Source organism: Panthera pardus, unplaced genomic scaffold (assembly GCF_024362965.1).
Source record: "Panthera pardus isolate Hobbes unplaced genomic scaffold, ASM2436296v1 HiC_scaffold_2, whole genome shotgun sequence".
Classification (NCBI taxonomy): Eukaryota; Metazoa; Chordata; class Mammalia; order Carnivora; family Felidae; genus Panthera; species Panthera pardus.
In genome coordinates this window covers 128688324-128704288 of record NW_026526765.1, presented here as the reverse complement: position 1 = coordinate 128704288, position 15965 = coordinate 128688324, and the positions used below count along the sequence as shown (strand labels likewise).

Below are 15965 nucleotides of genomic sequence, written 5' to 3'. Positions count from 1 at the left end.
TAAGAGTCTCTTATGGTTTGCCTCCTTCCCTCTCTGTAACTTTTTCCCCCACCTTACTCTCGCTCATGGTCTTCTGTTAAGTTTCTCAAGATCCACATATAAGTGAAAACATGGTATCTGTCTTTCTCTGCCTGACTTATTTCACTTAGCATAATACCTCCAGTTCTATCCACGTTGCTGCAAATGGCCGGATTTCATTCTTTGTCATTGCCAAGTAGTATTCCATTGTATATATAAACCACATCTTCTTTATCAGTTCATCGGTTGATGTACATTTAGGATCTTTCCATAATTTGGCTGTTGTTGATAATGCTGCTGTTAAACATTGGGGTGCATGTGCCCCTATAAATCAGCACTCCTGTATCCCTTGGGTAAATTCCTAGCAGTGCTATTGCTGGGTCATAGGGTAGGTCTATTTTTAATTTTTTGAGGAGCCTCCACACTGTTTTTCAGAGCGGCTGCACCAGTTTGCATTCCCACCAGCAGTGCAAGAGGGTAGTCATTCCACTTCTAAGAACTTATCTTACAGACCTACTTACACCATGTGCAAAGGGGTGTGTAAAAGCTGCTTACTGCAGTACTGCTTGCCCTTAATAAAGCCTGCAAACAGGCTGAGCGTGAGCTCCCCTGAGTAGGGCTGGGGAGGAGAGCCCACACAGGGTAGGTGCTCGGGGCTCTGCACCCAGGGTCCAGAAGCTAGATCAGAACCTCCCTGAGGGACCCTGTACCTTTGACATGGAGCCACGAGTAGTCACTGAGCACAAGTGAGGCTCTGAAGTCAGTACTGTGAAGGAAGAGAGGTGACTCTGAAGAGGCCACTGAGACGTCAAAGGCCCAGTAGAGGGAATTGGTGGGGCAGAGGCCCCAGCAAGTTGTATAAGCTGGTGTATCCTGGGTCGGGGCGCATCTCTTCGGGAGCCCTGGCCAATACTCCCAGTGGCTTGAGCTCACCCAAAGCTCAAAAGAGCCAGATGATCATTTGCAACCGGGGTTTCTGATACAAGCCAGGAAGAACTGGCCAAATCCTTCGAGGGCTTCAAGTATACTGTTTTCCAAGATTTTAAAACAAAATGTACCCAAGCGTTTAATGAGATTATTTTAATGCAGAACCTATAACCACTGTCTTTCATGTTGCAAACAGCTCTCCATGCTAATCAAACGCCTCTCATCTTTTTACAATGGATTCATGACTGGTTCATATAAAGACAATAAAAATTAAATGAGTCATGAGCTCCTAAATCATTCTCTTTTGGTCTTTTTAATAACTTACTTCCAAAGCAGAGCTGGCTGAGAGCATATGCTTCATTAGAGTTATTTGTTCCTGGTTTTACACCATTTAGGCATGGGAAAAAAAGCGAACCTTTTAACACATCCTTCAAACACTGCCACAAATACTTTCTTCTAATGGGTTTTGTTTTTTTGCTTTTATCACTGTACTCCGCCTACCGACATTTGAAAGCCCCAAATAGCAAGATTCAGTGAAAGAAAAGAGTGGCTCTTTCAAGTCGTTTGAGATATACTGGGTCTGTTATAGCCCCCCCCCCCCCCCCCCCCCGCTTTTTAAAAAGCTGAATACAAGAGAAACATGTTTGCTCCTCCTGAGAGTCTCCTGACCAAGCAGTTCTGCGTGCCGCACTCAGAGCCTTCCAGCCCCTGCTATGGCTGGGGCAGAGCCCAGTGGGCTAATGAAACCCTGCAGTGTCGTGCATGTGGGCTCACATTTAGGATGGACACATGCCGCTGGGGCCCTGGGCACCACAGTGGGTACTGCTGGACAGGAGGCAGGGCCATCCAGCCCCAGAGGGAGGCCTTGGCAAGGCTGGGTGCTGGGTGTTGTGTCCCCAGAGCAAGGCTGACTTCCGGCCCTGCAAGTGCAGAGCCCTGTGAGTTGCTTCACCCCATTTCCTTCATGGACTTGGGGCGAAGAGTCAATGAGACCATACTTGTGAAAGGGCCGGCATTAAACCTGGGTCTCCCTGGAAACGGGTTAGGACTCCAGCACTGACCCTAGGAAGGATTCAGCAGTGTGACTTTGCTGATGTCATCTTCCTGCTTCTGCTCCCCTCACGGGCAGGTCTCCTGTCCCTCAGTATCATAAGGGACAGGGAGGAAGACAGTTATGAGGGGAGGGCAGGTGACACTGTTGAGGCAGGACGTGCAGACTAGCTTTGGGGACATTCACTTCACTTCATGCTGAGTGATTTGCTGCACAGTCTGGGCAGAAGGCCGAGGCCCGGAATGGCTTTGCACATTCAGTTCTTGCAGAAAGTGAGTCAGCCTTTCCCTCTCCACCCCCAGAATACCTAGGATGGAGGTCAGGGTGGGGGAGGGAGTGCATGGATATGCCTCTGAGATGGGCCCCCAGAGCCTGGCGGTGAGCCCTGAGGAGACGGGGGCTGGGGGTTGGCTCACTGGGGATGGCCTAGGCTCTGTGGCCCAGGTGCAAAAGCCAGGGGCTAGGTGTGGTCAGGGGTGGCCCTGGCTTCTCTGTGGGATTCCCATGACCCACAGATCCCTGTCGTATCACAGGACTGTATGACCACACGCGCCTCGTTGGTCCCGTCTGTTTGGATAGCTGCCGTGACAGGCATCTTACTGCTTGAGGACAAGCTTCCCCTGTGGGCTCAGGGTACAGCGCCGGACTAAGGGAGTGCCCTTCCCCTATGTGACTATGTGTTACCTGGGCAGAGCAGGGCGACAGGCCAGGGTGGGCTGACCACAGGCTCACACTGGAAGAGCCTGTGGGATGAGGGCTTGTCCTCTATCACAGCAGCATGGGCACACTCCTGGACGGCAGCTCGGAGTTCAAGCTGGGGCCCAAAGCCAGGACAGGCAGAGCTGCTGTGCCTGGACCCACCCTCAAGTCCCTGGTGCTGCTGAGGTGGGGCAGTGGGCCATGGATCCTTGAGGGTTGGGACCCAGGTGGGAGACCACAGGGCCAGGTCTGAAGGCACCGGGACTCACAGCTGCCTTACTACACAAACCAGCGGTTGGCCAGGAAGTAAATTTCAGGTGGTTTTTCGTTAGCTCTAGGGAATATGCGCTTCAATAGAAACTAATGATTTCTCATCTGACAAGCAGGAGGAGGCATAAGCCAGAGGCCCCCTTGCCTGGAGGTGCAGCAGAATTCCTGGTGCTGCTGCCCGTCTTTGGGGACTTTGCGCCCTTGGTCCCTGTGCTGCCCTCTCCTCGGAGGCGGGGTGGTGGGGAGGTTGTTTTGCCAGGTGCAGCTGAGACAGGATCCCTCATGCCCTGGGCTGCAGTGAAGCTGAGGCCTCCTGCAAAGGGGTGGCTCAGGCAGGGCCAGGGGGTGCACCAGGTCCATGCTGACCTTCCGGCAGCCTTGAGAAGTAGAGGGGACGGCGCTTAGCCGGGAGCCCTGCACAGCCAGGGGTGCTGCTCCCCTAGGGAGGTTACCGAGGAGGAAGACCCCTCCCCGACCCCAGCCAGTGGGCTCCTATTGTTTCTGGGTCCGATGTATTGGGGGTCCTCCTTGGTTGCCTATGTAGTCTGAGGCCAGAAGGGGCTCAGGTCTGCTGCAGGACAGACGTCTGACCATGTCAATACCCGAGTAAAAACCTGTTGTTCCCACAGGCCATGATCCTTTATGTTAATATTCCAAACCTGTCAGGTTCTGGCCCCATCCTGTCACTTTAGACCTCTCCCTTGCTTATCCCTGCCCCCTGAAGCCAGAAATTCTCCTTCCTCGGGCCCCCAGAACTGGCCCCCTCCTCCTAATATAGAACGGGCCATGCTGTGTTGTAATTCTGTGCTTGTGGATACAGCGTCCCCCTGGAGGCTGCGGAGAGTGTCCTTGCTCTACACCCTGGTACAGGGCTTGCGAATCGCCAGCGCTTAGTGAATCCAGGGGATGATTCCCCACGTACGCCATCTGGACGGCCATACACATCGGGTGACTCGTGAGTGCTCCTGACAGTGACAGTGCTCACGGGGGAATCCGAGAGGCTCCTTCTCACTTGGCTCCAGGCTAAGGGGTACATTTACTTTCTGATCAAATATTATTCTGATGCTCGAGGCATCCTTGATGTTTGCAAGTCAGAAAAGTTTAATTACATGTGTCATTAGGATGGCATTCTGTAATAGCTCTGTGACTGAATTCATTAACAGAATTCTTAACAGATAAGACAAGACAAATTAATATTTTGTTGCCCATGAAAGGTTCTCATTAAGAGAGTAGTGAAAAAGTGATTAATATTTTGTTGCCAATCAAGATGTCTCGTACAAATGACAAAGAAAGGAGGCCCACACCCCTCGGAGCTCTCTCATCTGCCTGCCTTGGGTTTCGCAGGTGCGGTGCTCCGTGCCAGGCGCTAATTACAGCCGGCGATGGCGTTTCATCTCTGGCTGCAGTGGACGGGGGTGGGTGTGGGCATGGGCATGCCACAGGCTGAGAACTCTAGAACACCTTAATCCCCAATCTTTGTTCCAACGGGGCTGCCCGGCCCCACCCGCCTACCCCCAGCGTGTTCTTCCCTGACCAGTTCTTGCTTTAAAAATGCCCCGTGAATCCTGATGCCCTGGCTCTATCCATCCCTGGCTTGATTTCCTCGGACGGCTGCTGTCATCACTGTCTCCAGGTGGGGCTGCCACTTATGAACACCTGCTGTGTGCCGGGCACCGGGCTAGGCACTTCACACATACGTTCAGCCTGAAAATGCCCATCTCAGGCGGACACTGTCATCCTCATTTCTCCACAGGCTCAGAGAAGTTCAACAGCTCACCCAGGGCTGCTCCGGATGTACTGGAGGCAAATGTCACTGTGTCCCAGGCTGATGTGGACACCTCAGGGTCGTATCTCCCTGCCTGGGGAGACTCATTGGGCTACCGTGGGCTGACATCGGGGACTCGGGCTGCAAGGTGCTGAGAATGTTGTTTGGCAGCAGCAGCAGCAATAATAATAACGATGGTAGCAATATCAGTGATAGTAATAATGGTAAGGACAGTGATCATAGTTAGTATGGGATGCTGCATATGAACACATCACATGTGTCTTTTCATCCTCACTATAACCCTATGAGGCAGAAGCTATTAATTATCCCCATTTAACAGAGGAAGAAACTGAGGCTTTGAGAAGTCAAGTGACCTTTCCAAGGTCACTCAACTAGTATGTGGTGGAGCTGAGGCTTAAACTGGGGTCCCTTTGACCTTAGTGCCTGTGCTATTCACTAGCAGGGCCTGTGCCTCCCTTCCCTCCTGAGGTGAAGGGAAGTGTGTGTTTTTGTGTGTGTGTGTGTGTGTGTGTGTGTTGGTGTGGCTGCATGCATCGGGTGGGCATCCTTGTGGGGCTGATGTGCCCTGCACCCTCCCGTGGGGGTTTCTGGGCAGCACAGGGCCTTGCCTGTTTGTGGGCTGCTGACTTGACCACAAGCAGCAAGTGTTTCCAGGGAGGTAATAAGAGGCCATTAATCTCCAGTTGCACCCACAATTAACCCAAATTGCTAACCTCACTGTGAAAAGTAGAAATGCAATTGAGTTGATGCTGGAGGCATGTTCGAGGGAGGGGAAAAACACTCAAAGTAATTTAATTAACCGATGGCAAGTGCATTAAGAGGAGTTCTGCCTCCACCTTTATTTCTGGTGTCTTTAAATAGATCATCAAGTAATGCACATGGATGTTCAGACAGACACAGGCAGGCCCGTCCTACTTTGGAATTAATCACCACTGGCCAAACTCAGTTTAAAGCTGATGCCCTGCCTTGAGAGATTTTGCACACACAGACCTGTGAACCCCAAAACACACCCTCCCCAAATCTTTGTAAACAGGACAGTACCTCTCCTTGCTAAGATCTCAGACAAGGCCTGGGCATCTCAGGCTTGGACGACAAAGGACTCTGCCCACTCAGCCTCTGTCTATCAAGCACCCAGCAGGGTGGTGTTGGTAGCACCGCGGGGAAGCTGCAAGGAAATAATCCTGACCCACACGACAAGAGTGGGAGAAGGGTGTTCCATGCCAGGCTGTGCCCAAGACAGGACCTCCACGGTGACCGGCCCTCTGCCCATCTGCTTCCCCGTGATCTTCAGGGTGGAGCTAAAGGGCCTAGTGAGAGCAGAGTCCCAACCTGGTTTCTACAGAATTTTAGGCTGGGCTCTCTCCCCACAAAGCAGTCTCAGAGTTGCAAAGAATCTTCATGGTCATGGGGTTTAGCTGCCCTTGTGTGGCTACTAGCATTGCTGACCACGGTCTTGCTTGAGTTTGCATGCCTCTGGTAATGGGGACCTCACTGCTTCCTTGATGGCTCACTCTGTTTCGGGGCCGCTAGGATGGCCGTAATGGTGTTCCATCTCAGCAGTCCAAACTGGTCTCTTTTAGGGGAGCACCCTGGCCCTTTGTGCTTGTTGAGCTCATGGGGTCACACAGCCCAGCCTGGCTCCTGCTGCGTTAGTACCTCCCTCACCACCTCAGCGAAGTTACCCAGAACTCACCACTCAAGACCACAAGGTCTTCCTTCTCTGGGCCAAGCATCCCATTCTGGGCCAGCTCGCCTGTCCTGAGCCTGTCCTGACTGCCCCCTCTTCTGCCTGAAACTTGTATTCCTGTTACTGTAGCTGTCCTGGCAGTGCCCTCCATGGATGACGTCACTGTCTTCTCAGTGAACTTCTGGGAAGCCGCCTCACTCCTGGGGCCAAACCTGGGCCCATAAAAATACTTGAATTACTCCCTTTGTTCTTCACGTCCAATGGAAGGGAGGTGCTGCTAAGGCTGTTTTTCTAAGAGATAGGATTGGTGTAAGAAGTTGCTCAAAGTCATGAGGCTGGTTTGGGGGTGACACCAGGAGCCCGGCCCAGGTGCATGGGCCCTCACAGTACAGAAGCATCCCTGCAGGTCACGGTAGGCTGTGTGTGCTCAGCTGCTCTCTCTTCTGCTCACCTCATCAAATCCACATACCCGCATCCAGCCAACGAGGCTCCCAGGGCAGGCCACTCTGGCCTGATGGGGTCCCTGCCCTCCAGCCAACCCAGCCTGGTGGTTCACCTCTGCCCTCCAGAGGGAATCCCCGTTCCCTCTTGCCCCCACCGTCTGCATCCTGCTCAGCTGTGAGGTCTCCAGTCTTTCCTGGCTCTTCCAGCCAATTGCCCTCCCCGCACCCTGGCCACGTGCTTGCTCTGTGGGCCCGTGGTCCTTCCTCGCGGTGGGCTCCCTCAGGCAGTCTGCACCTCTCCCCTCCCAATCCCACGCCTGCCGCCCAATTTCGCTGCTGCAGCCTGCACCAAGTCCTCCCGCCCTGCCCACCGTGCCTCCCCAGTCAGTACGCCCCTTTCCTATTGTGGATCTGGCGAGCAGGCTTGCAGTTAACATGCAGTCTATCCTCTGCATGGTGCAACTTGGATTTTTTTGGTCCCTCTGGCTATCAGACAACAGGCTTGAAAGGCATCAAACATGGGACGTTAAGGAAACCCTCTGGCCGTGCCACTGCCACAGGCAGTTTGCAGGTTACGTCCCTGGGGCGGGTCTGCGTTCAGGGTCGGAGCCTAGAGACTTACATTGATGTCTTCCAAGGCCACGAAGTTGAGGGTAAGCCCATTGCGCTTCCAGACGATGGGTGGTCGCAGGTCTCCGCGGATGGCGCAGGTCAGCACCGTGCTCAGCCCCACGGTCACTGTGGCCACGCTGACCCTATCCTCAGGGGCGAGGGTAAGCTGAACCACCTCTGCAGGGGAAAAGGAGAAAGTCATCAGACGCACAGCCAGTGGGCGGAGTTCTCACTCAAAGGCCAATGGTTACAGGGATTTCCTGCAGGGCAGCGGCCGGGAGGCTTTGCGGCTCCCTGGAAACTGTCTACAATGTGCTAAGTGTACAGATGGACGCTCCTCGTGGGAGAGAGGCTGTGACTTCTGTGAAATGTTCAAAGGGCTCTGTGAATCAGAAGAAGTCAGGAGCCATAGCTGGTGCAAGGAAACCATTTGGGCAACGGATTTATGAGCTGAGCCGAGCCGAGAACGTGGGCTGTCACGCAGAGGCCAGAGAGCCAGATGTGCCGCGGACACCCTGCTCTGTGCTCCTGGGCCTCATGAAGTCTGGGCCTTGCTTAGTGCAGTCAAGGTCTGCTGGCTGAGCTGACAGGTTTCTCATCCATCTGGGGGCAATTTAAAGGTTGCAGTGTCTGAAGTCTGGGGAACGAACTGGCTGACCTTTGAAGGTTTGTTTCTGTCTGAGGATTCTTTGAACTTGGATTTGGATTGCCGTTCAGCAACCATGCACTGTAGCCTTTAATTTTTCGAAGCGCACTTCAGGCCGTACAAATTATTAATCGTGCCATTTTATACTTGATAACTGGCATTAAGACTGATCATTCTTTAGGCAAATGGGAAGGGCCTAAAATATTTGCTTGCAATCACAGGCTTTTAGAAATTTTCAGGATTTATGAGAAAATTCATCAGACTCAGGCTGTTCACATACCAAAATGGGATCAGGCTTGGAGGGAGAGTCAGCAGCCCACTGACAGGACTGCCTCCTCCCTACTGCTCCCCCAGAGCTACAACTCAGGGCACTTGGGGCAGCAGCCAGAGGGGGCATGAGCTGAGGGAGGCAGGCTGGCTGGCTCTGGGGAGCCATCTGTGTTTATTCTGGGATGCCAGCAAAAATGTTGGGGCCCTTTGCCAGGTGTGGAGCAAGGCACAGAGCTGGGAGCTGACTCGGTGGGACCCTTTTGAGCTGTGACCAGGCAGCATGTCTGTGCTAGTGCCCTCTTGCCAATGTGTGTGGGGAGGAGAAGGTGGGGGCGGTGGGAGTGAAACCCGAGACAGGTGTGATGTCCTGCAAAGCAGGTGAACCGACAGCAAGTGCAGTCAGGGTAGATCGTGAGTAGCAAAGCCCTTTCCCTGCCACAAGCAAGCAGTGGCCCGGCCCTGAGCCCATGAAGATGAACAAGATATACACTAGGTGCTTAATCAGTGCTTGTTGGATGGATGGATGGATGGATGAAAAATGGAGAAAATGGAAATGGGAAGGAAAGGAGTCAACAGGCCAGTGGAGAGGGGACACCCATGCACAGGAAAAATGTGACTCCCAGGGAAGGAGCCGCACGGGGAAAGATAAGCACCGAGTGATTGATGTAGATGCAACCGGCATAATATTTTACAAACATTAAAGTGATGCATTTCAAGTCCCCTCTTAAATCACGTCCTGTTTGCTGCCCTCCCACCTTGGAGTCATGAGGCTCATTGCTCAGGGCAGGAGAGAGAAGGCACTCGTACTCTATAGCAAGACCCAGGCTCTGGAGATTCAGAGGGGACAGAGAGAGGGAGAGAGAGGGAAGACTTGCTACAATGGTTTGACTCTTTCTGCGCTGTGCTGGCCCTCAGGACTCAGAACCCAGAGTTGCCCTGAGTGTAGAAGGAGGTACCTCTCCTCATCGAGTGACCCGCGAAGCTCCCTGGCCACAAGGCTCTGTGGAAACAGGAAGGGGTATGGAACGTCCCCTCCTTGTCCCAGGGCATTGTGAGAATAGGGAGCTGGTGAGAAGGGTGTGCCTGTTGGCATGTAGGTGAGGGGGCTCTGGAAGGGGGCTAAAGCCTCCTCCTTTCTACCCCCCACCTCGGGGTGAGCACAACATATGGCACAGAGCCAGAGCCCGGTTTATCTGCCAAGGCCCCTTTGGCTCTCTAGTGGTGTGGAGAGGTCCAAAGGTTCCTGGCCACATGCTGGCTGGGCCATAAGGTGCTGTGTACTTCTGTGCCTGAAGATTGTGCTGGACTGCCAGACTGAGGCCCTAAGGAAATGTCCCTGGAACCTCCAAGGGTGCGTAGTGCCAGCGGGGCTGCTGGAGGCCAAGTTCTGGGGGGACATCAGACCCCAGACCACGAGGAGAACCTGGGCTGACCTCAGCCAAGAGAACCTGAGACAGGGCAATTGGGGGTCTGCATGGGGGGACCGAAGGTGGCCTAGGACAGCGGCATGTTTCTGTCCACAGTCAGAAGTCAGCTTGGGGTTCAGAAGCAGCTAAGGATGCCGGCTGGGGACTGGAGGCCGGAGGTATTTTTCTTAGAGCATTACTTAATGTGGACTATTAGAATGGCCCGCTCAGACTAAGCCTTACAATGCATTGAACATTCGGTTCTATTTCCTGCCCAACGGCGGTGGGTGGGGCTTGCGAATAAGCTGGGTATGTTACCAAAGGAACCTACAGCTTCTCTGTACGTTGGAATGCTAGTCAAATTACAAGGGAAAGACGAACTGGGCACTCAGGCATCATCCCCTGGAGGAAGCGGGGCCGCCCTGGGCTTCAGGGCTCCTCTTCTCCAGATGTGGTCCCCCTACCATCGGCATCACATCTGGGGCGCAAATGATAGAAACGCAGATTCCTGCCCCTCCACCCCAGGCTGACAAGACTCTCTGTTGGCAGGTGGGCATTCTGGTTTTAGCAAGCACCCCTGGGGTGTCCGTGGTACCCTGAGGCCTGACAACTGCTGCCTTAAAAGATGGGGGGACTGTCTGGGTGGATGGAAAGGGAGAGTCTGGAGGGGGGGATGGGGAGGTGAGGTATTCTGGTTGGCTGGGGTCTCATTTGGAATGTAAGACCTATGTGCAATGTAGGATCCTCCGCGTGGCCCCAAAGTCATAGATTTTTTTTTTTAAGTTTATTTATTTGTTTTGAGAGAGACAGAGACGGCACAAGGGAGGGACAGAGAGACAGGGAGAGAGAGAATCCCAAGTGGGCCTCATGTTGACAGGCAGAGCCCGACGTGGGGCTCGAACCCACAAAACCGTGAGATCATGATCTGAGCCGAAACCAAGAGTCGGACGCTTAACTGACTGAGCCACCCAGGCTAAAACCAAACAAACAAAAAGCAAAACCCCAAGTGGGACGGCCGCTGGGATGATTGGTTCCGGCATCCTTCCGGAGTGATTTCGCTGATCACTTGTGTGTGTGAAAATGTGCACTTTGTGTAGGAAAGGCTCATGCAAAATTAGAATGCGTGAGTACTGACAGAACCATCATAATTCTGCTCCTGTCAGCTACACAAATATTAACCAAACAGCAAATATTTGGATCACTTAAAGTTTAATTAAATGAATGTTTTATTGGATTTAATTCATGTCAATATTCCCTGACTGGTTTAAAAATTCTGAAAAGATTTATTGCAACCGAAGCTCTCCTTCTGCCCTTACTCCCAATTATTTACTGTTCAACACACCCTCCCCGGGCAGGCCCCACGTCCCTGCTAAGCGACCTCCCATGGTCGTTTCCCAGGGGGAAAAATGAGGCATCAATCACCGGCTGCGGCTCGAGTGAGCAGAGCAGATTCTGGACTGTGGCTCTGGACATCTGGCCTTCAGGCCTGGCTCTGCTGGTGACATGCCAAGTAGCCTTGGGCAGGTCCCTTCCTGTCAGACTCGGATCAGACATCACTAAAATGAGGGCTGGGGCTGGGAGGGTTCTGTGGACCCATCTTGCTTTGAGGTCTGGGGCGCTGAGTACATTGTTCTAAGTGGACGTCCCCCTTCTGCCAGGCGCTGTCCAGCTGTGTCTTCCTTGCCCCCCAGGGCCATCTGTCTCTGCTCTTGGCCTACGTGCCCGCAGGGGTACAAGTAACACGAACGGTTGCCAAGCCCAAAGTGGCTTCCCTCAGGATGCCCCCTGAATCCTTGCCTTCCTCTCCACCCCAGATGCCAACAGCCTCCTGTGTGCTCACCCCTCCAGATCTTCCCTGTTCTCATGAGCACAAGGTAGGTCATAGCCCTGCTCAAAAGCCGCCCACAGCCTCCACCACCACAGAAGTCAGAACAGTCCCTGACCCGCCCCCCATTCTCCTCCCACGTTACCACCATGGTGCCCACTGGTGCCTATCCCATTTGTCTATTCTGAGACCCTTGCCCTCTCGGCCCCTAGAGATGAACTTATGGGATGTTTCTGGGATCTTGAGGTTTTATTTATATATTTATTTAGTGTATATTTATTATTTTTGAGAGAGAGAGAAAGGGTGTGAGCGGGGGTGGAGCATAGAGAGAGGGAGACACAGAATCCAAAGCAGGCTCCAGGTTCTGAGCTGTCAGCACAGAGGCCGATGTGGGGCTTGAACTCACGGACCGTGAGATCATGACCTGAGCCAAAGTCGGACGCTTAACCGACTGAGACACCCAGGTGCCACTTAAAGTTTAACATAAATGGACATTTAGGTATTTGTTGAAGATTGGAAGACACCATCCTGCTGAAATTTATCAGGAAAAAGAAAGGAGGGTGGTCTTGGTTCTCATAACTGGGAAATCTAAGGCAGATGGAGGAGGCAGTAGACATCTGGGGTTCCCAACAAGGCACTCTCCATTTGGCTGCAAGATGCCCAGTGGTGGCCCCACACTCACAGTGTCCCTGTGCATGGGATCCCAGAGGAAGGGACCCAATATTTCCCGAGAGGCCTGGAAACAGGCATTGGAGAGAACTGTGATCGTCAGACTTGCCTCCTGGGTTGTTGCACGAAGCGATCCCCGGGGCCAGGTGGGTGGAGTACCACGCAGTCACAGGACTGACCGACACGCGAGGCCTGCACCCTGTGGCCACCGCAGGACCGGTTGCTGGGTGTGCTGAGGTGGGAACACATGTCCCGACAGAAAGGACATATGTGTGTTGGACAGATCGATACCCTATGACTGCTAGAGAGATGCAGAGAGGGCCTCGTCTTGCCTCTGCCCTTTCCCGGCCTCCCCCTGGAGTCTCGTCATGGTGCACGGTGACGACATTGTGGAGACAGAATCAGCAGAATTCTGCTGCAGCCTGTCCGTGACCCTGCCCTTCTCTGGGAGAGCTATGGGGGGACAGGTTGGTAGTAGTGCCATGGCCCAGCACAGGGGACTCCATGGTCCTCTTGAGCCTCACATTGCGATGGGGACGAGAGGAGGACCAGGCAGCCTGCAATTTGTGGAGCTGGCTCTCGTCGGTGTTCAGTGACCACACACCTACCACTCCTGCCCGGGCACACGCGTACAGGAGGGGACCCAGCTACGCTCAGACCTGCACTCTGCTCTGTGGAGCCAAGAGTTACACGAGAGGGAAGTGAAGGAGCCCTCCGGGGCAGCGGCCTGCACGGGGGCCGCCCAGGGATCTTTCCGGCTGCTGGCTGTGGCTCTGCCGCTCCCACACGCCTCACCACCTGCGGTCCCAAGGGCTACTCTTTGGGAAGGTTGCCAAGGTTTCTGGGGGCCCAGGCAACAAGATCTGCCCCATGCCCAGAGTGCGTGGAGGCAGTGAAGGAGGGCTGGGCTGTGGGTCCGAGGGGCCCAGGGGGAGCTCATCTGGCACAGCTGGGGAAAGGCACCCACAGAGAGATGATGTCCCTGCTGTAAGAACTGGCACCTGACAGGTGCCTGAGTGGCTCAGTCGGTTGAGCGTCTGACCCTTGATTTTGGCTCAGGTCACAATCCCAGGGTCATGAGATTGAGCCCTGTGTTAGGCTCTGCGCAGGGCATAGAGGCTGCTTCGGATTCTCTCTCTCTCTCTGCCCCTCCCCCACTTGCGCGGGTGCACGTGTGCACTCTCTCTCTCTCAAAATAAATAAACAGACAAAAAAAAAGAGCTGGCCCTGGAGGGCTGGCTGGTAGGGAATCACGGGAGGGGAAGGCAGTGGGGGGTTCCTCACACCCTGGGACATCTACCTCCCTATGGGCCAGGCCTTCTGCTATCCGTGGCTTCCCCTTGTTTTCCCATGGATGAGGTGGCACAGGTCGCATTGAAATCACCGTCGACACCATCATGGCTTGGTTAGCACAGGACAGACCTTCCCGGTGTACTAACTAGGCGCGTGTCCAGCAGTGTGAACCCAGGGCTGTTTGGTGCCCTGGCGCCTAGCACGGTGCCTGGCACACAGTAGGTGGGCTTGAGGCCAAGTCCGGCTGACAGCAGTCTTCTGGGGAAACACCTGCCTGGCTCTCTAGGTCCTTCCAACCAGAGCAGTAAAACACCTGGCTGCCCAGACACAAGGCGCTGTGGACACCAGCCCTCAGCCTCCTCCCTGCACACAGGCTCTCCCTGTTCCTTGGAGCCTGGAGAGAAGAGAAGTCCACAGGGGATTAATGGGCCCACCATAAGCAAGGCTAACACCCTTCCCGAAGGCAGGCGGCCATAAAATTTCAGTCTCTGGAGAATTGGGTTTTAGTTCCTATTACAGCTTTTCCTTAATCACAGGCGCTATTTCTCACACTGACTTGAACTCGATGAGACACTCATAAAACCATCAGCACCCTCTCAAGCAGGATTCTGGTGCTTCACAGCAACAGAAATTAAATTTCTCGAATTATTGTCAAGTCCGCGTTCGTTTTCTTATGTTAGAAATGCACTAATGGAACACATTCCTACCTGGACTTTTGCCATTTTTCAAATGATGCTCTTGGTGGAAAGACTCTGTCAAAAGCTCAATCAACCTGCCTGCATGTCGAAATACCCTCGAAAGGCCAACCCAGGCTCAGAAGCCTACTTGGGAATCAGGATAACCTGGAGAGACCCCCGGCCAGGCGCTTAGACACATCTCTGTAGCTGCAGCTTCTTCTCACCCTGTTCTCCTCGTAAAATAATGTGCTTCTGGTAAGAGCCCCTCAGGTGACCTGGGAGCCACCACAGTAGGTGTGGCACCTGTTTGGCAAACTCTGTTGACCTGGTCTCATTCCTGAGACCAGGGTCACACCGTGAAGTGGGGGGGTGGAACAGAAACAAAGGGAGAGGGTGCATACCCCATGTCTCCTGAACGCGTAGGGGACAGGCAACATCTCAGCACCTCCTGGACCGGATAGCTTCACCAGGCGTGTACAGGGTAGGGCTGTTTTGGCTTGCCCTGTGGGAAGGTGCTCTGGGGTGCTGTGTCCTCTGTTTCCCTCCACCAGAGCCTGCTGCTCGGAGCTCTTTGCCCGAATCTGCTGAAACTGTGTGGCCGGGGCCTGGGAGCTGGTTGCCTATTTAGGGCCTTTCATTCTGACATGCACATTTTGAGCACTGGAGCATGTCTGGCCTGCACAGGTGGCTCTGGACCGGCCAGACCTGCATGCGTCCAAAATATCCTGTTTCTTCAGGCATAATCTGATTCAATTTTTCTGTCATTGTCATATCCCCTCCTGCTTGCTTAATTTTGGGGATGGCAATAAACTTGTTAATTACCGGCAGATCTGTGGGTAATTTACTTTTTCAATTGACTTACATTGCTTGGTGTTGCTGCAACCACTGTTTACAGTTTAGTTATTAACTCTGCTCTTGGGTGTAAACAAACACCTTGGTAAGCTGCAGACAAAGATCATACCTCTATTATCTCTTTTGGATCCTCAGAGGGCCTAATATAATCCCTGGCACAAAGAAGGGACTTGATAAGTAGTTTTAAGCAAGTGAATCATTCGGGTGGTGCTCAGTCAATAATTGTTTATTGAGCACCTACTATGTGCCAGGATATAGTGGGAACATACCGGCAAGCAGAATAGGCTCAGTGCCCGCTAACCTGGAGCTTGTGGCGTAGCAGGGAGGACAAGTGTTAGGAGTGGGGTGGGGAGAGAAGGTACCTGAAGCCTGCCCACAGACACCCATGGAGAGACCTTGGCTCCTGCACAGCGTGACTGCCCTCTCTTGGTAGAGCCCTTCCTGTGTGCCCAGAGCAGGAGACAGACCCATGACTCATTCCCAAGGAGCCCCTGTGTGATGTGACCTTCTCCTTTTTTTTCTTTTTAATTAATGTTTATTTATTTTTAAGAGAGAGGGAGACAGAGTGGGGGAGGGGCAGAGAGAGAGGGACACACAGAATCTGAAGCAGGCCCCAGGCTCTGAGCTGACAGCACAGAGCCCGACACGGGGCTCGAACTCATGAACTATGAGATCATGATCTGAGCCGAAGTCGGACGCTCAACCAACTGAGCCACCCAGGCGCCCCAAAATGTTTATTTATTTTTGAAGGAGAGAGAGACAGAGCATGAGTGGGGGTGGGGCAGAGAGAGAGGGAGACACAGAATGTGAAGCAGGCTCCAGGCTCCGAGCTGT

At 53.5% G+C, this 15965-nt stretch overlaps 1 protein-coding gene across 5 annotated transcripts in view; it reads right to left on the bottom strand.

Moving 5' to 3' along the window:
* FSTL4 (follistatin like 4) overlaps positions 1 to 15965 on the bottom strand; it is a 580824-nt gene that overhangs the window by 51951 nt on the left and 512908 nt on the right. For all 5 annotated transcript variants that reach the window (XM_053907486.1, XM_019422002.2, XM_019422001.2 and 2 more), the window contains exon 7: positions 7504 to 7670. In XM_053907486.1, coding sequence (XP_053763461.1) covers positions 7504 to 7670 — 167 coding nt within the window. The remainder of the gene's footprint in view (positions 1 to 7503; positions 7671 to 15965) is intronic.